Raw genomic sequence first — 27,931 nt, 5'->3', positions numbered from 1 at the left:
CAAGAAAGAAGATTGAGACAGTGGTCACTACTGGCTTCCTATGTAGGCCTAACTGCAATATCTCTGTGAAGGGACTCCTAGAGGTCATCTAGTCCAACTCCCCTCAGTGCAGCTACTTATCTCTTCCATTACCTCTGCTTCTAGCGACTGAGCATTCAGGCTCAATCTCTAGAAGTTCGACATCTTGGATGCAGTTCATCAGGCCTTGGAGACTTGAATTCATTTAGAGCAGCCAGGTATTCCTGGACTACTACTTTACTTAAGCAATCCAAAAACAGACATCCTTAGCAGTAGTCCCATTGACAACAGAAGCTTTTGACCAGCTTAAGCTTCACAAGAAAGAAGATTGAGACAGTGGTCACTACTGGCTTCCTATGTAGGCCTAACTGCAATATCTCTGTGAAGGGACTCCTAGAGGTCATCTAGTCCAACTCTCCTCAGTGCAGCTACCAATCTTTTCCGTCACCTCTGCTTCTAGTGATTGAGCATTCCGACTCGTACCGTACTCAGACCCCTTCCTTGAAATCCAAATTGAGAAAAGAAGACCCCCCCCCCCACTCCTTCCTTTTCTTTGCAAGCTGTTTAGTACCAAGGATAACACTCCGTTGAATGTGGGTGGCGGTGGAGGGATTCAGATCCGCGGTTGTCATGGTTATTGGAAGCAGAGAGAGGTACAAGAAAAGATGCTCCGTTAGCTCGTTCGCTCGCTCGCGTGTCTTCTTTTCCTTCCCCCCTCTCGTCGCTCCCTCCTCCACATCCACCTCCTCTCCTCTCCACGTCAGCTTCCATCTGAGCTTCCTCTCAGTTGGAATACACTTTCCTCCGTCCTGCGGTTGGGACTTTTCGGACTTGGGGCTTCGTCCGGGATGAGTTACCCCACCGTTTACGAGCGCCAGCTCCGGCTCGGAGTCCCAAGGACCAGTAGGGACCCTTCTGGGACTGGGATGAACTGGAACGGTGGGCGGCCACCGGTCCGCAGGGCGACTCCAGTCAAGGTGGGTGAGGATTCGGAACGGGATAAAGCAGGGCATGGGCAAACTTTGGCCCTCCAGGTGTTTTGGACTACAACTCCCACAATTGTAGATAGATACTTAGATAGATAGATACTTAGATAGATAGATAGATAGATAGATAGATAGATAGATAGATAGATAGACAGACACTTAGATAGATAGATAGATAGATAGATAGATAGATAGACACTTAGATAGACAGATAGATAGATAGACAGATAGATATAGATAGATACTTAGATACTTAGATAAATAGATAGATAGATAGATAGATAGATACTTAGATAGATAGATAGATACTTAGATAGATAGATAGATAGATAGATAGATATAGATAGATAGATACTTAGATACTTAGATACTTAGATAGATAGATAAATAGATAGATAGATATCTATCTAAGATAGATAGATGCTTAGATAGATAGATAGATAGATAGATACTTAGATAGATAGATAGATAAATAGATAGATAGATAGATGCTTAGATAGATAGATAGATAGATAGATAGATAGATACTTAGATAGATAGATAGATAGATAGATACTTAGATAGATAGATAGATAGATAGACAGACAGACAGACACTTAGATAGATACTTAGATAGATAGATAGATGCTTAGATAGATAGATAGATACTTAGATAGATAGATAGATAGATAGATAGATAGATAGACAGACACTTAGATAGATAGATAGATAGATAGATAGATACATAGATAGATAGATAGATAGACAGACAGACAGACAGACAGACACTTAGATAGATATAGATAGATAGATAGATAGATAGATACTTAGATAGATAGATAAATAGATAGATAGATAGATGCTTAGATAGATAGATAGATAGATACTTAGATAGATACTTAGATACATAGTTACATAGTTAGTTAGATAGATACATACTTAGATACATACTTAGATACATACATATACATACTTAGATACATAGATACATTACATATATAGATACATAGATAGGAATTGTGTTAGGCTGTTAGGAATTGTGGGAGTTGTAGTCCAAAACACCCGGAGGGCCAAAGTTTGCCCTTACCTGGGATAAAGGATTTTTTTTTGCATCATTGCTTGGCTCACTCGCTCGAGTCGCTCGGAATCGGCTCGAGTCACTCGGAATCACCACCAAAGAGAAGTGGTGAGAGCATGCGCCTGGTGTCAGACCGCTTTTGGGAAGGAAGCACATGGTTGGTCATGGGAGAGAAGATTGCCCTGGGCTTTGGAGACAGACGCCGGGCGAGATGCGCCTGAACTCCACGGGGATGAAAGGTCGCAAGGGGGTTCCGCCTTGGCTGCAGGAGACCTGGGTTCAAATCTCTGCTCGGTCGTTCTCTTGGGCATGTTCTACTCTCTCAGCCTCAGGGGATGACAAAGGCACATCCCTCTCTGAGTACATTTGAGTCGTAAGAACGGAACATAATAAGGTGGCCATAAGTCAGAGTGGACTTGAAGGCACCGAAAAACAGCAAATCACTCTATTTCTCTACCTGTCTACCTGTCTATCTATCTATCTATCTATCTATCTATCTATCTATCTATCTGTCGTCCTCCTCGCCCCCTCTATCCATCCCTCGCTCCCCTCTCTATCCTGCTTCTAGTCACCTCTATCCATCCATCCATCCATCCGCCTAGCCACCTCTATCTATCTATGTATCTATCTATGTAATGTATCTATGTATCTAAGTATGTATCTATCTAAGTATGTATCTAACTAACTATGTATCTATCTAACTATGTAACTATCTATCTATCTATCTATCTAAGTATCTAAGTATCTATCTAAGTGTCTATCTATCTATCTATCTATCTATCTAAGTACTATCTATCTAAGTGTCTGTCTATCTATCTATCTATCTATCTATCTATCTACCTACCTACCTATTTATCTATCTAAGTATCTATCTATCTATCTATCTATCTGTGTATCTGTGTATCTCTCTCTCTCTCTCTATCTGTCTCTCTATCTATCTATCTATCTACCTATCTATCTATATACCTATCTGTCTATCTATCTATCTATCTATCTATCTATCTATCTATCTATGTATCTATCTATCTATCTGTGTATCTGTGTATCTCTCTTTCTCTGTCTATCTATCTATCTATCTATCTATCTATATACCTATATGTCTATATATCTATCTATCATCTATCTATCTATCTATCTATCCACCCACCCACCCATCATCCATCTAGACACCTCTCTCTATCTCTCTCCATCCATCATTCATCTAGCCACCTCTATCTATCTATCTATCTATCCACCCATCCATCATCCATCTAGGGGTCTCTATCTCTCTATCCATCCATCCACCTCTATCTGTCTGTCTGTCTGTCTGTCTATCTATCTATCTATCTATCTATCTATCTATGTATGTATCTATATATGTATTTATCTATATACTTATCTATCTATCTATCTATATATCTATCTATCTATGTATCTATATACCTATCTATCTATATAACTATCTATCTATCCATCCACCCATCCATCATCCATCTAGGGGTCTCTATCTCTCTATCCATCCATCCACCTCTATCTGTCTGTCTGTCTGTCTATCTATCTATCTATCTAAGTATGTATCTATATATATGTATCTATATATGTATTTATCTATATACTTATCTATCTATCTATCTATCTACCTATCTATCTATATAACTATCTATCTATCCACCCATCCATCATCCATCTAGGGGTCTCTATCTCTCTATCCATCCATCCACCTCTATCTGTCTGTCTGTCTGTCTGTCTGTCTATCTATCTAAATATGTATCTATATATGTATTTATCTATATACTTATCTATCTATCTATCTATCTATCTATCTATCTAAGTATCTATCTATCTATCTATCTATCTATCTATCTATCTATCTATCTATATATCTATGTATCTATCCTCCCATCCATCATCCATCTAGGCACCTCTCTCTCTCTCTCTCTCTCTCTCTCTCTGTATCTCTGTATCTGTCTATGTATCCATCCATCTATCATTCATCTAGCCACTTCTATCTATCTATCTATCTATCTATCTATCTATCCATCCATGTATCATCCTTCTAGCCACCTTTCTTTCCTTCCTTCCTTCCTTCCTTCCTTCCTTCCTTCCTTCCTTCCTTCCTTCCTTCCTTCTTTCTTTCTTTCCATCAATCTGTCTGTCATCCTTCTATCTACCTCTATCTATCTATCTATCTATCTATCTATCTATCTATCTGTCTATCTGTCTATCTATCTATCTTTCTAACTATCTTCGTATCTATCTATCTGTCTATCTATCTATCTATCTATCTATCTATCTATCTATCTACATATCTATCCATCCATCCATCCATCATCCATCTAACCACCTCTATCTATCCATCCATGTATCATCCTTCTAGCCACCTTCCTTCCTTCCTTCCTTCCTTCCTTCCTTCCTTCCTTCCTTCCTTCCTTCCTTCCTTCCTTCCTTTCCCTCTGTCTGCCATCCTTCTATCTACTTCTATCTATCTATCTATCTATCTATCTATCCATCCATCCATCCATCTATGTATCATCCTTCTAGCCACCTTCCTTTCTCTCTTTCTTTCTGTCTGTCTGTCATCCTTCTATCTACCTCTTTCTTTCTTTCTTTCTTTCTTTCTTTCTTTCTTGCTATCATGATATCTACCTCCATCCATCCATCCTTCTACCTCTATCTATCCATTCATCTATCTATCTGGAGCCCCCGGTGGTGCAGTGGTTTAAACTGCTGAGCTGCTGAACTTACTGACCGAAAAGTCACAAGTTCAAATCCGGAGTGCGGCGGCATGAGTTCCCGCTGTTAGCCCCAGCTCCTGCCAACCTAGCAGTTTGAAAACATGCAAATGTGAGTGGATCAATAGGTACCGCTCCGTTTTGCACATTCTGATGTTTCTCATGTTTTCCCTGCAGAACAAAGAAAAAGACAGGATGAAGGAGGGCAAGGATAAAGATGCCCGCTATACCAACGGGCACCTCTTCACCTCCATCACCGTCTCCGGCATGACCATGTGCTTCGCCTGCAATAAAAGCATCACCGCCAAGGAGGCCTTGATTTGTCCCAGTGAGTAACCCGTCTTGGAAATCCTAAATTTAGAGTCGGGTGGGTGGCGGGAGGAACTGATGCATGAGGAGCTTGGAAAAAACGCCTGCTTGTGCATTCTCCCTTAGGGAAATTCAGGTGACAGGCTTTCTGCACATGCTCAGAGGCAGAAGAATTGTAAATCTCTTATGTGATTGGTTGGTTTTCCTTATTATAAGCAATGTTTAACTTTTAGGGTACAGAATATCCAGATCTGTAGCTTTCTGGTGAAATAATTACCTCACAGACAAAGTTGTAAAGATTTAATTCAAAAACATGCAGTAGCAAATGCAACAAAGTTCCAACTGACAGTTTACTTCCCTCACACCTCACCCTGGTCCCTCCCCTGCATTGGTCCCATTTCCGTGCATTCTTCCTGATGTAGCTTTCTGATTTAAAAAGTTACCTCACAATCAAAGTTGGAAAGATTTAATTCAAAAGCATGCAGTAGCGAATGCAACAAAGTTCCAACTGACAGTTTACTTCCCTCACGCCTCACCCTGGCCCCTCCCCTGCATTGGTCCCATTTCTGTGTATTCTTCCTGATGAAATAATTACCTCACAATCAAAGTTGGAAAGATTTAATTGAAAAGCATGCAGTAGTGAATGCAAGAAAGTTCCAACTGACAGTTTACTTTCCTTACGCCTCACCCTGGCCCCTCCCCTGCATTGGTCCCATTTCCATGCATTCTTCCTGATGTAGCTTTCTGATGAAATAATTACCTCACAATCAAATTTGGAAAGATTGAATTCAAAAGCATGCAGTAGCGAACGCAACAAAGTTCCAACTGACAGTTTACTTCCCTCACACCTCACCCTGGTCCCTCCCCTGCATTGGTCCCATTTCCGTGCATTCTTCCTGATGTAGCTTTCTGATGAAATAATTACCTCACAATCAAATTTGGAAAGATTGAATTCAAAAGCATGCAGTAGCGAACGCAACAAAGTTCCAACTGCAGGGGAGGGGGCAGGGCCTCACCCTGCCCCCTCCCCTGCATTGGTCCCATTTCCATGCATTCTTCCTGATGAAATAATTACCTCATAATCAAAGTTGGAAAGATTTAATTCAAAAGCATGCAGTAGCAAATGCAACAAAGTTCCAACTGACAGTTTACTTTCCTCACGCCTCACCCTGGCCCCTCCCATGCATTGGTCCTATTTCTGTGCATTCTTCCTGATGTAGCTTTCTGATGAAATAATTACCTCACAATCAAAGTTGGAAATATTTAATTGAAAAGCATGCAGTAGTAAATACAACAAAGTTCCAACTGACAGTTTACTTTCCTCACGCCTCACCCTGGCCCCTCCCCTGCATTGGTCCCATTTCTGTGCATTCTTCCTGATGTAGCTTTCTGATGAAATATTTACCTAACAAACAAAGTTGGATGATTTAATTCAAAAGCATGCAGTAGTGAATGCAATAAAGTTCCAACTGACAGTTTACTTCCCTCACGCCTCACCCTGGCCCCTCCCCTGCATTGCTCCCATTTACGTGTATTCTTCCTGATGAAATAATTACCTCACAATCAAAGTTGGAAAGATTTAATTCAAAAGCATGCAGTAGTGAATGCAACAAAGTTCCTACTGACAGTTTACTTTCCTCACGCCTCCCCTGCATTGGTCCCATTTCTGTGTATTCTTCTTGATGTAGCTTTCTGATGAAATAATTACCTCACAATCAAAGTTGGAAAGATTTAATTGAAAAGCATGCAGTAATGAATGCAACAAAGTTCCAACTGACAGTTTACTTCATGTCCCAGATTTCAAATATACACCGGAAAGGTCTATGTCATGGCCGTATTTCCTGGCTTCACACCAAACCAGGAGCTAGTAAAAAAAAAATATTGTAGAAAATATACCTCAAGAAGTGTTGTGAGTGCATTTATTATAGTGTGATCTTTCATTGAGTGAAGTTATGTTTGCCACAATTAATTTGCAAAGAATCAATTGGAAATTCGTTGGAACGACATCCCTGCTTTTGCTTTCCGGCATTTAAGTTCTCGGAAAGGCGGTGCGTTTGGCCCCGAGACCCTGGCCGGGAAATAATTCCCTCCTAAGAAGGTTAGGAAAAGTTAAGGTCTTGATCAATCTTAAGAGGGGGAAATAAATTAAGTCCGTCTTGTCCGGAATGGCAGATGGCGACAGATCTGATCCCAGGCTTTGCCATCCTAGGCTCAGAATTTTCCAATTGTGGATCCAGAGTGGAAGACAGACACACAAATATGCGATATGCCCACTACTGACCCAAAAGTCATGAGTTCGGAGCCAGCCCAGGTCGGAGAAAGCACCTGACCATTAATAGTCTAGCTTGCTGTTGACTTTTTTTCTGTAGTGAACATAGGCGTGGACCTTGTCTGGAAATCCTACGCCTAAACAATCCAAAAACAGGCATTCTTAGCTCCTGCATTCAACAGTTTTCTTATACCAGCAGTCCCATTGACAACAGAAGCTTTTGACCAGCATTCAGGCTCAATCGCTAGAAGTTCGACATCTTGGATGTAGTTCATCTGGCCTTGGAGACTTGAATTCATTTAGAGCAGCCAGGCATTCCAGGACTACTTCTTTACTTAAGCAATCCAAAAACAGGCATCCTTAGCAGCAGTCCCATTGACAACAGAAGCTATTGACCAGCTTAAGCTTCACGAGAAAGAACATTGAGACAGTGGTCACTACTGGCCTCCTATGTAGGCCTAACTACAATATCATTGCAAAGGGACTCCTAGAGGGCATTTAGTCCAACCCTCCTCAGTGCAGCTACCAATCTCTTCCATCACCTCAATCGCTAGAAGTTCGACATCTTGGATGTAGTTTTATTTATTTTATTCTATTTTTATTTATTATATTTATACATTATTGCAAATTATTATCATTATTTATTATATTTATAATAACTATAACTTATTGCAAATGTTATTATTTATTTTATTCTATTTTTATTTATGATATTTATAAATACAATTATTGCAAATTTTTATAACTATTAATTATTTTTATGCTATAATTATTATTTATGATCTTATATTTACTTATTGTATTTATAGGCATGATATTTATAAATACATTATTGCAAACTATTATTACTATTAATTATTTCTTAATTAAAAGTGGGTCCAGGGGCCACCTATGGCCTTTCTATATATTCTATATTCCTTTCTAACGTTAGTAACACAAGGAAGTGTTGTGTTCCCTCTTGCTTTGGGAGACAGCGTTTTTTGGCACCGGCTTTGGTCCGAACAGATGGTCCTGGGAACAAGCGTCCAGTTGGTGTTTTTCTCCCTTTCCGCGGTGGGTGGACTTGGAATTTGCAGGGAGTGGGATCTCTTCTGGAAGCAATCCTGCGTGACCGATTCACAGCATTGGACATACATCCTGAACTGTTTCCCTGGTTGTGGGTGAACTACAACTCCCAGAAAGGAAGGAAATCTAGGATGAAATTGTCCCCGAATGAAAGCATTCACTAGGGTGGTGGGCAGTGTGGTGTTGGTAGAGAACATTGGCAGGACAAATTCCACACTAATGGAGAGAGTAAGGAACACTGGGGTGTCTGTGGTGGAGGAAGCACATAAATAATAATAATAATAACATAAAATCTAGGATGAAATTGTCCCCAAATGGGTGGTGGGCAGTGTGGTGTTGGCGGAGGACATTGGCAGGGCAAATTCCACACCAATGGAGAGAGTAAGGAACACTGGGGTGTCTGTGGTGGAGGCAACACATGAAATCTAGGATGAAATTGTCCACAAATGGAAGCCGTCGCTTGGGTGGTGGGCAGTGTGGTGTTGATGGAGGACATTGGGAGAGCAAATTCCACACCAATGGAGAGAGTAAGGAACACTGGGGTGTCTGTGGTGGAGGCAACACATGAAATCTAGGATGAAATTGTCCACAAATGGAAGCCTTCTCTTGGATGGTGGGCAAATTGTCCACAAATGGAAGCCTTCTCTTGGATGGTGGGCAGTTTGGTGTTGGTGGAGGATGTTGGCAGGTCAAATTCCACACCAATGGAGAGAGTAAGGAACACTGGGGTGTCTGTGGTGGAGGCAACACATGAAATCTAGGATGAAATTGTCCACAAATGGAAGCCGTCGCTTGGATGGTGGGCAGTTTGGTGTTGGTGGAGGATGTTGGCAGAGCAAATTCCACACCAATGGAGAGAGTAAGGAACACTGGGATGTCTGTGGTGTAGGAAACACATGGAATCTAGGATGAAATTGTCCCTGAATGAAAGCCTTCTCTTGGATGGTGGGCAGTTTGGTGTTGGTGGAGGATGTTGGCAGGTCAAATTCCACACCAATGGAGAGAGTAAGGAACACTGGGGTGTCTGTGGTGGAGGAAGCACATAAATAATAATAATAATAATAATAATAATAATAATAACATGAAATCTAGGATGAAATTGTCCCCGAATGATGAAATTGTCCCCGAACTTGGGTTGTGGAGGACATTGGCATGGCAAATTCCACACCAATGGAGAGAGTAAGGAACACTGGGGTGTCTGTGGTGGAGGCAACACATGAAATCTAGGATGAAATTGTCCCCAAATGAAAGCTGCCACTTGGGTAGTGGGGTTTGTGGTGTTGGTGGAGGACATTGGCAGGGCAAATTCCACACCAATGGAGAGAGTAAGGAACACTGGGATGTCTGTGATGGAGGAAACACATGAAATCTAGGATAAAATTGTCCCCAAATGGAAGTCTGTACTTGGGTGGTGGGCAGCGTGGTGTTGGTGGAGGACATTGGCAGGGCAAATTCCACATCAATGGAGAGAGTAAGGAACACTGGGATGTCTGTGATGGTGGAAACATATAAAATCTAGGATGAAAATGTCCCGGAATGAAAGCCGTCACTTGGGTAGTGGGAAGTGTGGTGTTGGTGGAGGACATTGGCAGGGCAAATTCAACACCAATGGAGAGAGTAAGGAACGCTGGGGTATCTGTGATGGAGGAAACACATGCAATCTAGGATAAAATTGTCTCCAAATGGAAGCCTTCTCTTGGATGGTGGGCAGTTTGGTGTTGGTGGAGGACATTGGCAGGGCAAATTCCACACTAATGGAGAGAGTAAGGAACACTGGGATGTCTGCGGTGGAGGCAAGACATGAAATCTAGGATGAAATTGTCCCCAAATGGGTGGTGGGCAGTGTAGTGTTGATGGAGGACACTGACAGGGCAAAATTCCACACCAATGGAGAGAGTAAGGAACACTGGGGTGTCTGTGGTGGAGGAAACACATGAAATCTAGGATGAAATTGTCCCTGAACTTGGGTGGTGGGCAGTGTGGTGTTGGTGGAGGACATTGGCAAGGCAAATTGCACACCAATGGAGAGAGTAAGGAACAGTGGGATGTCTGTGGTGGAGGAAACACATGAAATCTAGGATGAAATTGTCCTCAAATGGAAGCTGTCACTTGAGTGGTGGGCAGTGTGGTGTTGGTGGAGGGCATTGTCCCCGAATGAAAGCCTTCACTTGGGTTGTGGAGGACATTGGCAGGGCAAATTCCACACCAATGGAGAGAGCAAGGAACACTGGGATGTCTGCGGTGGAGGCAAGACATGAAATCTAGGATGAAATTGTCCACAAATGGAAGCCGTCGCTTGGGTGGTGGGCAGTGTGGTGTTGCTGGAGGACATTGGCAGGGCAAATTCCACACCAATGGAGAGAGTAAGGAACACTGGGATGTCTGTGATGGAGGAAACAGATGAAATCTAGGATGAAGTTGCCTCTGAACTTGGTTGATGGGCAATGTGGTGTTGCTGGAGGACATTTGCAGGGCGGGCAGTGTGGTGTTGGTGGAGGACATTGGCAGGGCAAAATTCCACACCAATGGAGAGAGTAAGGAACACTGGGATGTCTGTGGTGGAGGAAACACATAAAATCATATATTTTCATGTTTATTATGCGTATAGATGTGGAATATTTTTAAGGCAGTGAGCTTTTATGGGTCTTGGTTCCTGAGCTGATGGAGAGAGTAAGGAACACTGGGATGTCTGTGGTTGAGAAAACACATGAAATCTAGGATGAAATTGTCCCTGAACGTGGGTGGTGGTAGTGTGGTGTTGGTGGAGGACATTGGCAGGGCAAATTGCACACCAATGGAGAGAGTAAGGAACACTGGGATGTCGTGGTGGAGGAAACGCATAAAATCATATATTTTCCTGTTTACCCAAAAATTGTGGCTCATCCCAAAAGCCATAGAAATCAGCACTATACCCTTCTTTCCCACGGCGTTGCACATTTCAAGCCCGGCCTTGTTGAATCCTCGCCTGACCCGGTTTTTGGCGGCGATGCCCGGTTGAAACGGTGCCCAGCTTTCCTCCGGCATTTAATGACACTTGGGCATCGCTTCCTCTCTCTTCTTGCTTTTTTTCCAGCTTGCAATGTCACCATTCACAACCGCTGCAAAGACACCCTCCCCAACTGCACCAAAGTCAAGCAGAAGGTGAGTTTCTGGGTGGCCATCTGCCAGGAGGGCTTCGATTGTGCCTTCCTACCTGACAAACCTGGGGTTGGACTGGATGACCTTTGGGGTCCCTCCCAACTCGATGGTATTGCAAATTATTATTATTTATTATATCTATAAATTATTGCAAATATTATTGTTTATTTTATTGTATTTTTATTTATTATATCTATAAATACATTATTGCAAATTATTATTATTGTTAATTATTTTCATGAAATTATTATTATTATAATATTATGCAATTATGCACTTGGGTTATGCATAATTATGCAATTATTATTATTATTATTTATATTATACTTATATTTACCTATTGTATTTAGACCTATGATATCTATAAATACATTATTGCAAATTATTATTACTATTAATTATTTTTATGCAATTATTATTATTATTTATTATATTATATTTATATTTACCTATTGTATTTATACTTATGATATCTATAAATACATTATTGCAAATTATTATTGTTTATTATATCTCTAAAGTACTGCAAATATTATTCTTTATTTTATTATATTTTTATTTATTATATTTATAAATACAGTATTGCAAATTATTATTATTATTATTATTATTATTATTATTATTATTATTTGTGAGATGATTCTCTTCTTCCCTCCGCAGCAGCAGAAGGCCGCCTTCCTCAAGAACAATTCCGCCCTTCAGACGGTCTCCTTGCGGAGCAAACGTGAGTTGCGCAAATGGTTACGTTATCATCGGCATATTGGAGTTCTATAACAGACACTGTAGGTCTTCTTCTGGATGCACACAGACTATGTTATTGTCAGCATATTGGAGTTCTATAACAGATAATTGTGGGTCTTCTTCTGAATACGCACAGACTATGTTATTGTCTGCATATTGGAGTTCTATAACAGGCATTGTAGGTCTTCTTCTGAATGCGCACAGGCTACGTTATTGTCTGCATATTGGAGTTCTATAACAGGCATTGTAGGTTTCCTTCTGAATGCGCACAGACTATGTTATTGTCGGCATATTAGAGTTCTATAATAGGCATTGTAGGTGTTTTGAATGCGCACAGACTATGTTATCATTGGCATATTGGAGTTCTATAACAGGCATTGTAGGTTTCCTTCTGAATGCGCACAGACTATGTTATTGTCGGCATATTGGAGTTCTATAACAGGCATTGTAGGTCTACTGAATGCGCACAGACTACATTATCGTCAGTATATTTGAGTTCTATAACAGGCATTGTAGGTCTTCTTTTGAATGCGCACAGACTATGTTATCGTTGACATATTGGAGTTCTATAACAGACATTGTAGATCTTCTTCCGAATGCGCACAGACTACGTTATCGTCCGCATATTGGAGTTCTCTAACAGATATTGTAGGTTTTCTGAATGCACACAGACTATGTTATCATCGGCATATTGAAGTTCTAAAACAGGCATTGTAGGTCTTCTTCTGAATGTGCACAGACTATTTTATCGTCAGCATATTGGGGTTCTATAACAGGCATTGTAGGTCTTCTTCTGAGTGCGCACAGGTTATGTTATCGTTGGCATATTGGAGTTCTATAACAGGCATTGTAGGTCTATTGTCAGCATATTGGAGTTCTATAACAGGCATTGTAGGTTTCCTTCTGAATGCGCACAGACTATGTTATTGTCGGCATATTAGAGTTCTATAATAGGCATTGTAGGTGTTTTGAATGCGCACAGACTATGTTATCATTGGCATATTGGAGTTCTATAACAGGCATTGTAGGTTTCCTTCTGAATGCGCACAGACTATGTTATTGTCGGCATATTGGAGTTCTATAACAGGCATTGTAGGTCTACTGAATGCGCACAGACTACATTATCGTCAGTATATTTGAGTTCTATAACAGGCATTGTAGGTCTTCTTTTGAATGCGCACAGACTATGTTATCGTTGACATATTGGAGTTCTATAACAGACATTGTAGATCTTCTTCCGAATGCGCACATAGTACGTTATCGTCCGCATATTGGAGTTCTCTAACAGATATTGTAGGTTTTCTGAATGCACACAGACTATGTTATCATCGGCATATTAGAGTTCTATAACAGACATTGTAGATCTTCTTCCGAATGCGCACAGACTACGTTATCATCTGCATATTGGAGTTCTATATAACAAGCATTGGAGGTCTTCTGAATGCGCACAGTCTATGCTATCGTTGGCATTGTAGGTCTTCTTCTGAATGTGCACAGACTACGTTATCATCTGCATATTGGAGTTCTATAACAGACATTGTAGGTCTTCTTCTGAATGTGCACAGACTACATTGTCATCTGCCTATCTGCAATATGCTGATAATAACGCAGTCTGTGTGCATTCAAACGAAGACCTACAATGCCTTGCATTGTAGGTATTTTTCTGAATGCGCACAGACTAACTTATCATTGGCATATTGGAGTTCTGTAACAGATATTGTGGGTTTTCTTCTGCATGTGCACAGACTATGTTATCATCTGCATATTGGAGTTCTATAACAGGCATTGTAGGTCTTCCGAATGTGCACAGACTACGTTATCATCGGCATATTGGGGTTCTATAACAGGCATTGTAGGTCTTCTTCTGAATGTGCACAGACTATGTTATCATCGGCATATTGAAGTTCTATAACAGGCATTGGAGGTCTTCTGAATGCGCACAATCGATGCTATCGTTGGCATATCGTTGGCATTGTAGGTCTTCTTCTGAATGTGCAGACTACGTTATCATCAGCATATTGGAGTTCTATAACAGATATTGTAGATCTTCTGAATGCGCACAGACTATGTTATCATCTGCATATTGGAGTTCTATAACAAACATTGTAGATCTTCTTCCGAATGTGCACAGACTACGTTATAATTGGTATATTGGAGTTCTATAACAGGCATTGTAGGTCTTCTTCTGAGTGCACACAGGTTATGTTATCGTTGGCATATTGGAGTTCTATAACAGATATTGTAGGTTTTCTGAATGCGCACAGACTACGTTATTGTCGGCATATTGGAGTTCTATAACAGGCATTGTAGGTCTTCTTCTGAATGCGCACAGACTATGTTATCATCGGCATATTGGAGTTCTATAACAGACATTGTAAGTCTTCTGAATGCACACAGGCTATGTTATAATCAGCATATTAAAGTTCTATAGCAGGCATTGTAGGTCTTCTTCTGAATGCGCACAGACTACGTTATCATCTGTCTATCTGCAATATGCCGATGATAACGTAGTCTGTGCGCATTCAGAAGAACTACAATGCCTACAATAGTCTGTAACAGATATTGTGGGTTTTCTTCTGCATGTGCACAGACGACGTTTTCATCTGCATATTGGAGTTCTATAACAGAAATTTTAGGTCTTGTGAATGCACACAGACTACGTTATAATAGGCATATTGGAGTCCTAAAACAGACGTTGTTGTGATCTTGGTTTTGGCTGCTGAGGTTAAATAGCTTGCAGTCTATGATTCTATGGCTTGATAGTATCTCTCGCTGTTTGGAATTCTCAGCGTCCAACCGAGAGCACCTCACTTCATGTCTGGGCACAGATGGTTACGTTATCATCGGCATGTTGGAATTCTATAACAGATATAGTAGGTCTTCTTCTGAATGTTCACAGACTATGTTATCGTTGGCATATTGGAGATCTGTAACAGATATTGTAGGGTTTCTTCTGAATGCGCACAGACTACGTTATCGTTGGCATATTAGAGTTCTTTAACAGGCATTGAAGGTCTTCTGAATGCGCACAGACTACATTATCATTGGCATATTGGAGTTCTAAAACAGACATTGTTGTGACCTTGGTTTTGGCTGCTGAGGTTAAATATCTTGCAATCTATGATTCTATGGCTTGACAGTATCTCTTGCTCTTTGGAATTCTCAGCGTCTAACTGGGAGTGCCCCAATTCATGTCTGGGCGCAGATGGTTACATTATCATCGGCATGTTGGAGTTCTATAACAGATATTGTAGGTCTTCTTCTGAATGTGCACAGACTATGTTATCGTTGGCATATTAGAGTTCTTTAACAGGCATTGAAGGTCTTCTGAATGTGCACAGACTATGTTATCGTCTGCATATTGGAGTTCTATAACAGGCATTGAAGGTCTTCTTCTGAATGCGCACAGACTACGTTATCATCAGCATATTGGAGTTCTATAACAGACGTTTTTGTGACCTTGGTTTTGGCTGCTGAGGTTAAATATCTTGCAGTCTATGATTCTATGACTTGACAGTATCTCTCGCTCTTTTTGGAATTCTCAGCGTCCAACCGGGAGCACCTCACTTCATGTTTGTGCACAGATGGTTACGTTATCATCAGCATATTGGAGTTCTATAACAGAAGTTGTTGTGACCTTGGTTTTGGCTGCTGAGGTTACATAACTTGCAATCTATAATTCTATGGCTTGACAGTATCTCTCGCTCTGTGTAATTCCCAGCGTCCAACTGGGAGTGCTCCAGTTCATGTCTGGGTGCAGATGGTTACGTTATCATCAGCATATTAGAGTTCTATAACAGATATTGCAGCTCTTCTTCTGAATGTGCACAGGCTATGTTATCGTTGGCATATGGGAGTTTTATAACAGATATGGCAGGTTTTCTTCTGAATGCGCATAGACTACACTATCATCGGCATATTGGAGTTCTATAACAGACGTTTTTGTGACTTTGGTTTTGGCTGCTGAGGTTAAATCTACGATTCTGTGGCTTGACAGTATCTCTCGCTCTTTGGAATTCCCAGCGTCCAACCGGGAACGCCCCAATTCGGCCATCTACCCCTCGGAGAGCTTCCGCCAGACACTGCTGGGATCCCGCCGGGGCCGACCCACTTTGTCCCTCTCCAAAAGCGTTTCCACCACAAACATTGCGGGGTGAGTTTGAATGACGAGGAAGGAAACTTAATTGGGGTGAAATAATAATAATAATAATAATAATAATAATAATAATGCATGCCATAGCAAAAAATAGAAACACTGGGATGCCTGTGGTGGAGGAAACACAGAAATAATAATAATAATAATAATAATAATAATAATAATAATGTGTGCCATAGCAAAGAATAGGAAAAAGTTATGGGAGAGGCAGTGGGCGGGGTCATGCAAATTCCAGACCAATGGGGAGAGTCAGAAACACTGGGATGCCTGTGGTGGAGGAAACACAGAAATAGTAATAATAATAATAATAATAATAGTAATAATAATAATAATAATAATAATTATTATTATTATTATTGTGGGAGTGGCAGTGGGCGGGGTCATACAATTTCCACACCAATGGAGAGCGCCAGAAACACTGGGATGCCTGTGGTGGAGGAAACACAGAAATAATAATAATAATAATAATAATAATAATAATATTAATGTGTGCCATAGCAAAGAATAGGAAAGGGTTAAGGGAGAGGCAGTGGGCAGGGTCATGCAATTTCCACACCAATGGAGAGAGTCAGAAACACTGGGATGCCTGTGGTGGAGGAAACGCAGAAATAATAATAATAATAATAATAATAATAATAATAATAATAGTAATAATAATGTGTGCCATAGCAAAGAATAGGAAAAAGTTACGGGAGAGGCAGTGGGCGGGGTCATGCCATTTCCACACCAATGGGGAGAGTCAGAAACACTGGGATGTCTGTGGTGGAGGAAACACGGAAATAATAATAATATTAATAATAATAATGTGTGCCATAGCAAAGAATAGGAAAGGATTAAGGGAGAGGCAGTGGGCAGGGTGATGCAATTTCCACACCAATGGAGAGAGTCAGAAACACTGGGATGCCTGTGGTGGAGGAAACGCAGAAATAATAATAATAATAATAATAATAATAATAATAATGGGTGCCATAGCAAAGAATAAGAAAGGATTAAGGGAGAGGCATTTGCGGGGACATGCAAATTCCAGACCAATGGAGAGAGTCAGAAACACTGGGATGCCTGTGGTGGAGGAAACACAGAAATAATAATAATAATAATAATAATAATAATAGTAATAATAATAATAATAATAATAATAATTATTATTATTATTATTATTATGGGAGTGGCAGTGGGCGGGGTCATGCAATTTCCACACCAATGGAGAGAGCCAGAAACACTGGGATGCCTGTGGTGGAGGAAACACAGAAATAATAATAATAATAATAATAATAATAATAATAATAATAATGTGTGCCATAGCAAAGAATAGGAAAAAGTTATGGGAGAGGCAGTGGGCGGGGTCATGCCATTTCCACACCAATGGGGAGAGTCAGAAACACTGGGATGCCTGTGTTGGAGGAAACACAGAAAAAATAATAATAATAATAATAATAATAATAACAATGTGTGCCATAGCAAAGAATAGGAAAGGGTTAAGGGAGAGGCAGTGGGCAGGGTCATGCCATTTCCACACCAATGTGTGGTGTCAAGGAAACACTGGGATGCCTGTGGTGGAGGAAACACAGAAATAATAATAATATTAATAATAATAATAATAATAATAATGTGTCCATAGCAAAGAATAGGAGAGTGTTATGGAAGAGGCAGTGGGCACTGTCATGCCATTTCCACACCAATGGAGAGAGTCAGAAACACTGGGATGCCTGTGGTGGAGGAAACACAGAAATAATAATAATAATAATAATAATAATAATAATAATAATAATAATAATGTGTGCCATAGCAAAGAATAGGAAAGGGTTAAGGGAGAGGCAGTGGGTGCTGTCATGCCATTTCCACACCAATGGGGAGAGTCAGAAACACTGGGATGCCTGTGGTGGAGGAAACACAGAAATAATAAAAATAATATTAATAATAATAATAATAATAATAATAATAATAATAATAATGTGTGCCATAGCAAAGAATAAGAAAGGGTTATGGGAGAGGCAATGGGTGGGGTCATGCAAATTCCACACCAATGGAGAGCGCCAGAAACACTGGGATGCCTGTGTTGGAGGAAACACAGAAATAATAATAATAATAATAATAATAATACTAATAATAATAATGTGTGCCATAGCAAGGAATAGGAAAGGATTAAGGGAGAGGCAGTGGGCGGAGTCATGCAAATTCCAGACTAATAGGGAGAGTCAGAAACACTGGGATGCCTGTGGTGGAGGAAACACAGAAATAATAATAATAATAATAATAATAATAATAATGTGTGCCATAGCAAGGAATAGGAAAGGATTAAGCGAGAGGCAGTGGGCGGGGTCATGCAAATTCCAGACCAGTGGGGAGAGACAGAAACACTGGGATGCCTGGTAAAGTCTGTGATGGGTAGTAATGATTTTCCTTCCTCTTCCGTAGGAACTTCAACGATGAGGCTCCGCTGGGCCTCCGAAGGATCCTGTCCCAATCCACGGATTCCCTAAATATACGCAATCGGACCCTCTCTGTCGAGTCGCTCATCGATGAAGGTGAGCTAACCACCGACACGCATACATACATACAGTACGGAGGATGCATACTATGGAAAACGAGGGCTGACCGTCTCCGAAATCTATATCTTTCTCTCTGTTTTGAATCCTCCAGGAGCTGAAGTCATCTATAACCAGCTGATGAGCGACTTCGAGATGGACGAGAAGGATTTCGAAGCCGATTCCTGGAGTCTGGCCGTCGACAATCACTTCCTGCAGCAGCACAAGAAGGAAGTGATGAAGCGCCAGGACGTCATTTACGGTGGGCATCCAAAAATATCCAAAAAGGAGTCGGTGGTTTAAAACTGGCTTCTCTGGCTTTAAAACTGGCTTCTCTGGATAGAGCCGAGGCCAGGAAATTCCTTCCTTCTCTGGCTTTAAAACCGGCTTCTCTGGCTTGAGCCGAGGCCAGGAAATTCTTTCCTTCCCTGGTTTAAAACTGGCTTCTCTGGCTTGAGCCGAGGCCAGGAAATTCTTTCCTTCCCTGGTTTAAAATTGGCTTCTCTGGCTTGAGCCGAGGCCAGGGAATTCCTTCCTTCCCTGGTTTAAAATTGGCTTCTCTGGCTTGAGCCGAGGCCAGGAAATTCCTTCCCTGGTTTAAAATTGGCTACTCTGGCTTGAGCCGAGGCCAGGGAATTCCTTCCTTCCCTGGTTTAAAATTGGCTTCTCTGGCTTGAGCTGAGGCCAGGAAATTCCTTCCTTCTCTGGCTTCAAAACTGGCTTCTCTGGCTTTAAAACCAGCTTCTCTGGCTTGAGCCAAGCCCAGGAAATTCCTTCCTTCTCTGGCTTCAAAACTGGCTTCTCTGGCTTGAGCCAAGCCCAGGAAATTCCTTCCTTCTCTGGCTTCAAAACTGGCTTCTCTGGCTTGAGCCAAGCCCAGGAAATTCCTTCCTTCTCTGGCTTCAAAACTGGCTTCTCTGGCTTGAGCCGAGGCCAGGAAATGCCTTCCTTTTCTGGTTTAAAACTTGCTTCTCTTGTTTCAAAACTAGCTTCTCTGGCTTGAGCCAAGGCCAGGGACCAGAAGCCGGGAAAAGCAAGCAGAGGAAATTCCTCTCTGGTTTAAAAATGGCTTCTCTGGCTTGAGTCAAGGCTAGGAAATTCCTTCCTTCTCTGATTTAAAACTGGCTTCTCTGGCTTGAGCTGAGGCCAAGAAATTCCTTCCCTCCCTGGTTTAAAACTGGCTTCTCTGGCTTTAAAACCGGCTTCTCTGGCTTGAGTCGAAGCCAGGAAATTCCTTCCTTCTCTCATTTAAAACCGGCTTCTCTGGCTTTAAAACTGGCTTCTCTGGCTTGAGCCAAGACCAGGGACCAGAAGCCGGGAAAAGCAAGCGGAGGAAATTCCTCTCTGGTTTAAAAATGGCTTCTCTGGCTTGAGTCGAAGCCAGGAAATTCCTTCCTTCTCTCGTTTAAAACTGGCTTCTCTGGCTTTAAAACTGGCTTCTCTGGCTTGAGCCAAGACCAGGGACCAGAAGCCGGGAAAAGCAATTGGAGGAAATTCCTTTCTTCTCTGGATTTAAAATTGGCTTCTCTGGCTTGAGCCAAGGGCAGGAAATTCCTCTCTGGTTTAAAACCGGCTTCTCTGGCTTTAAAACTGGCTTTTCTGGCTTGAGCCAAGACCAGGGACCAGAAGCCGGAAAAAGCAAGCGGAGGAAATTCCTCTCTGGTTTAAAAATGGCTTCTCTGGCTTTAGTCAAGGCCAGGAAATTCCTTCCTTCCCTGGTTTAAAACTGGCTTCTCTGGCTTGAGCTGAGGCCAGGAAATTCCTTCCTTCCCTGGTTTAAAACTGGCTTCTCTGGCCTTAAAACTGGCTTCTCTGGCTTGAGCCAAGGCCAGGGACCAGAAGCGAGGAAAAGCAATTGGAGGAAATTCCTTTATTCTCTGGTTTAAAACTGGCTTCTCTGGCTTGAGCTGAGGCCAGGGACCAGAAGCGAGGAAAAACAATTGGAGGAAATTCCTTTATTCTCTGGCTTTAAATCTGGCTTCTCTGGCTTGATCCGAGGCCAGGAAATTCCCTTCTTCCCTGGTTTAAAACTGGCTTCTCTGGCTTTAAAACTGGCTTCTCTGGCTTTAAAACTGGCTTCTCTGGCTTTAAAACTGGCTTCTCTGGCTTTAAAACTGGCTTCTCTGGCTTTAAAACTGGCTTCTCTGGCTTTAAAACTGGCTTCTCTGGCTTGAGCAAAGACCAGGGACCAGAAGCCGGGAAAAGCAAGCAGAGGAAATTCCTCTATGGTTTAAAAATGGCTTCTCTGTCTTGAGTCAAGGCCATGAAATTCCTTCCTTCCCTGGTTTAAAATTGGCTTCTCTGGCTTAAGCCGAGGCCAGGAAATTCCTTCCTTCCCTGGTTTAAAACTGGCTTCTCTGGCTTGAGTCAAGGCCATGAAATTCCTTCCTTCCCTGGTTTAAAACTGGCTTCTCTGGCTTTGAAACTGGCTTCTTTGGCTTGAGCTGAGGCTAGGAAATTCCTTCCTTCCCTGGTTTAAAAATGGATTCTCTGGCTTGCGCGAATGCCAGGGACCACAAGCGGGGAAAAGCTGAATCATTTCCGACTCACTTCATGAGTCGTAACAAAAATGGCGGAAAAAGCTTCGGAAGGAGAAAGGGACTTCCGGTTTTCTTAAAAACTTCAAAATGGCTTCCAAAAGGTAATTTTTACGACTTTATTCCGAATTACGAAGATTCCGACGGTACCTAACCATGCCTATTAAACAGAAGCTGGATGGCCATCTGTTGGGGGGTGCTTTGAATGTGATTTTCCTGCTTCCTGCTCTATGATTCTATCATTCTTCCAACTCTATGATTCTATGATTCAACTCTGTCTCAGAGTTGAGGTCCTCCTCTATGTCCCATCTGCCAGGGCAGTGTAACGTGTGAGGATATGTTCGTCAGTGTCTCTTGAATGTTTCGATTCAACTCTATCTCAGAGTTGAGGTCCTCCTCTGTGTCTCATCTGCCAGGGCAGTGTAACGTGTGAGGATAGGTTCGTCAGTGTCTCTTGAATGTTTCGATTCAACTCTGTCTCAGAGTTGAGGTCCTCCTCTGTGTCTCATCTGCCAGGGCAGTGTAACGTGTGAGGATAGGTTCGTCAGTGTCTCTTGAATGTTTCGATTCAACTCTGTCTCAGAGTTGAGGTCCTCCTCTGTGTCTCATCTGCCAGGGCAGTGTAACGTGTGAGGATAGGTTCGTCAGTGTCTCTTGAATGTTTCAATTCAACTCTGTCTCAGAGTTGAGGTCCTCCTCTGTGTCTCATCTGCCAGGGCAGTGTAACGTGTGAGGATAGGTTCGTCAGTGTCTCTTGAATGTTTCAATTCAACTCTGTCTCAGAGTTGAGGTCCTCCTCTGTGTCTCATCTGCCAGGGCAGTGTAACGTGTGAGGATAGGTTCGTCAGTGTCTCTTGAATGTTTCTCTTCCCATGATGGACCTGTGTTGCCAACAGAGTTGATCCAGACGGAGCTGCACCACGTCCAGACCCTGAAGATCATGGCCAACCTCTTCCGCAAGGGGATGCTGGAGGACCTCCAGATGGACGCGGTTGTGGTGCAGAGCATGTTCCCCAGCCTGGACGAGCTCAACGAGATCCACGACCGGTTCCTCGTCCAGCTTCTGGAGCGCCGCAAAGAATCGCTCGCCGCGGACAGCAACAAGAACTTCGTCATCAACCGGTTGGGAGACATCCTGGTCCAGCAGGTAAGGGGTCCACCATCGTCGTAATCGTCATCACAGATGGCCAGAGTTCCCCACATCTCCAGGTCTGAGTCCAACCCGACCTGAGGAAACAATACCTGACGATTTGACCCTTTCCTTTCCCCAGTTTTCGGGCTCCAATGCCGAGCAAATGAAGAAGGCCTACTCGGAGTTTTGCAGCCGCCACACCAAAGCCGTCAAAGTTTACAAAGAGCTCCTCGCCCGGGACAAGCGGTTCCAGCAGTTTATCCGGGTATTTATTGATCCGTATCAGAAGCAAATTGGGAATACAATTCTCAATTGTATTCTCAAAGTTAAAAATGTGGTGTTATGTTAATAATAATAATAATAATAATAATAATAATAATAATAATGTGTGTGCCATAGCAAAGAATAGGAAAGGGTTAAGGGAGAGGGAGTGGGAGGGGTCATGCAAATTCCAAATGCAAATTCCAAATGGAGAGAGTCAGGAACACTGGGATGCCTGTGGTGAAGGAAACACAGAAATAATAATAATAATAATAATAATAATAATAATAATAATAATTGTTAAATGTAATGTAATGTGATAATAATAATAATAATAATAATAATAATAATAATGTGTGTGCCATAGCAAAGAATAGGAAAGGGTTAAGGGAAAGGCAGTGCAAATTCCAAACCAATGGAGAAACACTGGGATGCCTGTGGTGAAGGAAACACAGAAATTATTATTATTATTATTATTATTATTATTATTATTATTAATCATTAAATGTAATGTATTATTATTATTATTATTATTATTATTATTACATTTAATGATTAGTAATAACAATAATAATAATAATTTCTGTGCTTCCTTCACCACAGGCATCCCAGTGTTTCAGAAGCAAATAATGAGTGTGCCATAGCAAAGAATAGGAAAGGGTTAAGGGAGAGGCAGTGGGCAGGGTCATGCAAAGTCCAAAACAATGGAGAGAGTCAGGAACACTGGGGTGCCTGTGGTGGAGGAAACACAGAAATTATTATTATTATTATTATTATTATAAATTGTTAAATATAATGCAATAATAATTATTATAATTTCTGTGTTCCATAGCAAAGAATAGGAAAGGGTTAAGGGAGAGGCAGTGGGCGGGGTCATGCAATTTCCAAACCAATGGAGAGAATCAGGAACACTGGAATGCTTCTGGTGAAGGAAAGACAGAAATTATTATTATTATTTTATTATTATTATTATTATTATTAATAATAATAATAATAATAATAATAATTGTTAAATGTAATGTAATAATAATAATAATAATGTGTGTGCCATAGCAAAGAATAGGAAAGGGTTAAGGGAGAGGCAGTGGGCGGGGTCATGCAATTTCCAAACTAATGGAGAGGGTCAGAAACACTGGGATGCCTGTGGTGAAGGAAAGACAGAAATTATTATTATTATTATTATTATTATTATTAATCATTAAATGTAATGTAAGAATAATAATAATATGTGTGCTATAGCAAAGAATAGGAAAGGGTTAAGGGAGAGGCAGTGGGCGAGGTAATGCAAATTCCAAACGAGTGGAGAGAGTCAGGAACACTGGGATGCCTGTGGTGAAGGAAACACGGAAATTATTATTATTATTATTATTATTATTATTATTATTATTATTAATTGTTAAATGTAATGCAATAATAATATGTGTGCCATAGCAAAGAATAGGAAAGGGTGAAGGGAGAGGCAGTGGGCGGGGTCATGCAAATTCCAAACCAATGGAGAGAGTCAGGAACACTGGGATGCCTGTGGTGGAGGAAACACAGAAATAATAATAATAATAATAATAATAATAATAATAATAATAATGTGTGCCATAGCAAATAATAGGAAAGAGTAAAGGGAGAGGCAGTGGGCGGGGTCATGCAAATTCCAAACCAGTGGAGAGAGTCAGGAACACTGGGATGCCTGTGGGGGAGGAAAAACAGAAATAATGATAATAATAATAATAATAATAATAATAATAATAATAATAATGTGTGCAATAGCAAAGAATAGGAAAGGGTTAAGGGAGAGGCAGTGGGCGGGGTCATGCAAAGTCCAAACCAATGGAGAGAGTCAGGAACACTGGGATGCCTGTGATGAAGGAAACACAGATATTATTATTATTATTATTATTATTATTAATCAATCATGTTGGAAGTAAATTGAGAATGCGCACCTTCTATTTTAATCAGTTTTATACTAATTTATGCCATGCTTTTGATACGAAAAAAATAAATAAACAAATCCTCATTGCTCTTCCCAGCGGCTGACGCGGTTATCGGTGCTGCGGAGGCACGGCATGCAGGAATGCATCCTCCTGGTCACACAACGCCTCACCAAATACCCTGGGCTTGTGGACCGGATCCTGCAGAACTCCAAAGGTACCTGTGGATGATGGGACATAGTCTATGTATTCTAGAAAATGGCGAGAGAGGATATGTTTGATCAGATGTTGGTAAACGAAACTCTCGGTTTGACTCCGGTGTCTCTACCTCCCTTTCTTCCCAGGGAACGAAGCTGACCAGCACGATCTGAGCACGGCGCTGACGCTGGTGAAGGACCTCATCAAGGACATCGACCAAGAGGTCCATGACTACGAGAAGAGCACGCGGCTGCAGGAGATCTATGCGCGGGTAGACGGGCGCGCCAAGGCTTCCCTGCCCTGGGAACACGGCTTCTTTGGGAAGGACGAAATGCTGCGGCGCAAGCTGGTCCATGACGGGTGCATGCTCTGGAAGACGGCCACCGGGCGCTTCAAAGGTAGGTGGGACTTCACAGGTGGGTGGGGCTTCACAGGTGGGTGGGGCTTCACAGGTGGGTGGTCTTCATAGGTGGGTGGAGATTCAAAGGTAGGTGGGACTTCAAAGATAAGTGGGACAGAGGTGGGTGGAGCTTTAAAGGTAGGTGGAACTTCAAATGTGGTTGGGCTTCACAGGTGGGTGGAGCTTCACAGGTGGGTGGGGCTTCAGAGGTAGGTGGGACTTCATAAGTGGGTCGGACTTCAGAGGTGGGTGGAGCTTCGAACATGGATGAGTTTCACAGATGGGTGGAGATTCAAAGGTGGATGGTCTTCATAGGTGGGTGGAGATTCAAAGGTGGGTGGGGCTTCAAAGGTTGAGGGGCTTCAAAGGTGGGTGGGGCTTCAAAGGTGGATGGGCTTCACAGGTGGGTGGGGCTTCAGAGGTAGGTGGGACTTCATAAGTGGGTGGGGCTTCAGAGGTGGGTGGAGCTTCAAACGTGGATGAGTTTCACAGGTGGGTGGAGCTTCAAAGGTGGATGGTCTTCATAGGTGGGTGGAGATTCAAAGGTGGGTGGGGCTTCAAAGGTTGAGGGGCTTCAAAGGTGGGTGGGGCTTCAAAGGTGGATGGGCTTCACAGGTGGGTGGGGTTTCAGAGGTAGGTGGGACTTCATAAGTGGGTGGGGCTTCAGAGGTGGGTGGAGCTTCAAACGTGGATGAGTTTCACAGGTGGGTGGAGCTTCAAAGGTGGATGGTCTTCATAGGTGGGTGGAGATTCAAAGGTGGGTGGGGCTTCAAAGGTTGAGGGGCTTCAAAGGTGGGTGGGGCTTCAAAGGTGGATGGGCTTCCCAGGTGGGTGGGGCTTCAAAGATGGGTGGGGCATCAAATGTGGATTCAGCTTCAAAGGTTGAGGGGCTTCAAAAGTAGGTGGGGCTTCAAAGGTGGGTGGGACTTAGAGGTGGGTGGAGCTTCAAAGGTTGATGGGCTTCAAAGGTGGGTGGAGATTCAAAGGTAGGTGGGACTTCAAAGGTGGGTGGGACGTAGAGGTGGGTGGAGCTTCAAACGTGGATGAGTTTCACAGGTAGTGGGACATGAAATGTGGATTGAACTCCAAACCAATGGAGAGAGTCAGAAACACTGGGATGCTTGTGGTGGGACTTCAGAGGTGGGTGGGACTTCACAGGTTGATGGGCTTCAAAGGTGGGTGGAGATTCAAAGGTAGGTGGGACTTCAAAGGTGGATGGGACTTCAAAGGTAGGTGGGACTTCAAAGATGGGTGGGACTTCAAAGGTGGGTGGAGATTCAAAGGTAGGTGGGACTTCACAGGTGGATGGGACTTCAGAGGTGGGTGGAGCTTTAAAGGTAGGTGGGACTTCACAGGTGGGTGGAGCATCAGAGGTAGGTGGGACTTCACAAGTGGGTGGGGCTTCAAAGGTGGGTGGAGCTTCAAAGGTGGATGGGCTTCACAGGTGGGTGGAGCATCAAAGGTAGGTGGGACTTCACAAGTGGGTGGGACTTCAAAGGTGGGTGGGGCTTCAAAGGTGGATGGTCTTCATAGGTGGGTGGAGATTCAAAGGTAGGTGGGACTTCAAAGGTGGATGGTCTTCATAGGTGGGTGGAGATTCAAAAGTAGGTGGGACTTCACAGGTGGATGGGACTTCAAAGGTGGATGGTCTTCATAGGTGGGTGGAGATTCAAAAGTAGGTGGGACTTCAAAGGTGGGTGGGACTTCAAAGGTGGATGGTCTTCATAGGTGGGTGGAGCTTCAAAGGTGGATGGTCTTCATAGGTGGGTGGAGATTCAAAGGTAGGTGGGACTTCAAAGGTGGATGGGACTTCAAAGGTGGATGGTCTTCATAGGTGGGTGGAGATTCAAAGGTTGATGGGCTTCATAGGTGGGTGGAGATTCAAAGGTAGGTGGGACTTCAAAGGTGGGTGGGACTTCAAAGGTGGATGGTCTTCATAGGTGGGTGGAGCTTCAAAGGTGGATGGTCTTCATAGGTGGGTGGAGATTCAAAGGTAGGTGGGACTTCAAAGGTGGATGGGACTTCAAAGGTGGATGGTCTTCATAGGTGGGTGGAGATTCAAAGGTTGATGGGCTTCAAAGGTGGGTGGAGATTCAAAGGTAGGTGGGACTTCACAAGTGGGTGGGGCTTCAGAGGTGGGTGGAGCTTCAAAGGTAGGTGGGGCTTCAAAGGTGGGTGGGACTTCACAAGTGGGTGGGGCTTCAAAGGTGGGTGGGACATCAAATGTGGATTGAGCTTCAAAGGTTGAGGGGCTTCAAAAGTAGGTGGGGCTTCACAAGTGGGTGGGGCTTCAAAGGTAGGTGGGACTTCAAAGGTGGGTGGAGCTTCAAAGATTGAAGGGCTTCAAAAGTAGGTGGGACTTCACAAGTGGGTGGGGCTTCAAAGGTGGCTGGAGCTGCAAAGGTGGATGGTCTTCATAGGTGGGTGGAGATTCAAAGGTTGATGGGCTTCAAAGGTGGGTGGAGATTCAAAGGTAGGTGGGACTTCACAAGTGGGTGGGGCTTCA

General features: G+C 42.5%; 1 protein-coding gene across 5 annotated transcripts in view; it reads left to right on the top strand.

Annotated features, from left to right (window-relative positions):
- Window positions 1-27,931, top strand: part of ARHGEF2 (Rho/Rac guanine nucleotide exchange factor 2) — a 129,621-nt gene that overhangs the window by 78,155 nt on the left and 23,535 nt on the right. For 3 of the 5 annotated variants that reach the window (XM_067472554.1, XM_067472558.1, XM_067472557.1), the window contains 10 exons: window positions 4,950-5,100; window positions 11,489-11,556; window positions 12,214-12,277; window positions 16,318-16,447; window positions 18,866-18,975; window positions 19,091-19,237; window positions 22,409-22,659; window positions 22,784-22,909; window positions 24,927-25,044; window positions 25,172-25,423. In XM_067472554.1, the coding sequence (XP_067328655.1) occupies window positions 4,950-5,100; window positions 11,489-11,556; window positions 12,214-12,277; window positions 16,318-16,447; window positions 18,866-18,975; window positions 19,091-19,237; window positions 22,409-22,659; window positions 22,784-22,909; window positions 24,927-25,044; window positions 25,172-25,423 (1,417 nt within the window). Of the gene's footprint in view, window positions 1-832; window positions 996-4,949; window positions 5,101-11,488; window positions 11,557-12,213; window positions 12,278-16,317; window positions 16,448-18,865; window positions 18,976-19,090; window positions 19,238-22,408; window positions 22,660-22,783; window positions 22,910-24,926; window positions 25,045-25,171; window positions 25,424-27,931 lie in introns of those variants that run through there. The other 2 variants (XM_067472556.1, XM_067472555.1) reach the window with 2 other exon arrangements.

Source organism: Anolis sagrei, chromosome 12, assembly GCF_037176765.1.
Source record: "Anolis sagrei isolate rAnoSag1 chromosome 12, rAnoSag1.mat, whole genome shotgun sequence".
NCBI lineage: Eukaryota > Metazoa > Chordata > Lepidosauria > Squamata > Dactyloidae > Anolis > Anolis sagrei.
Note: the sequence above shows the minus strand (reverse complement) of the source record. Positions and strands in the feature narration are given on the sequence as shown.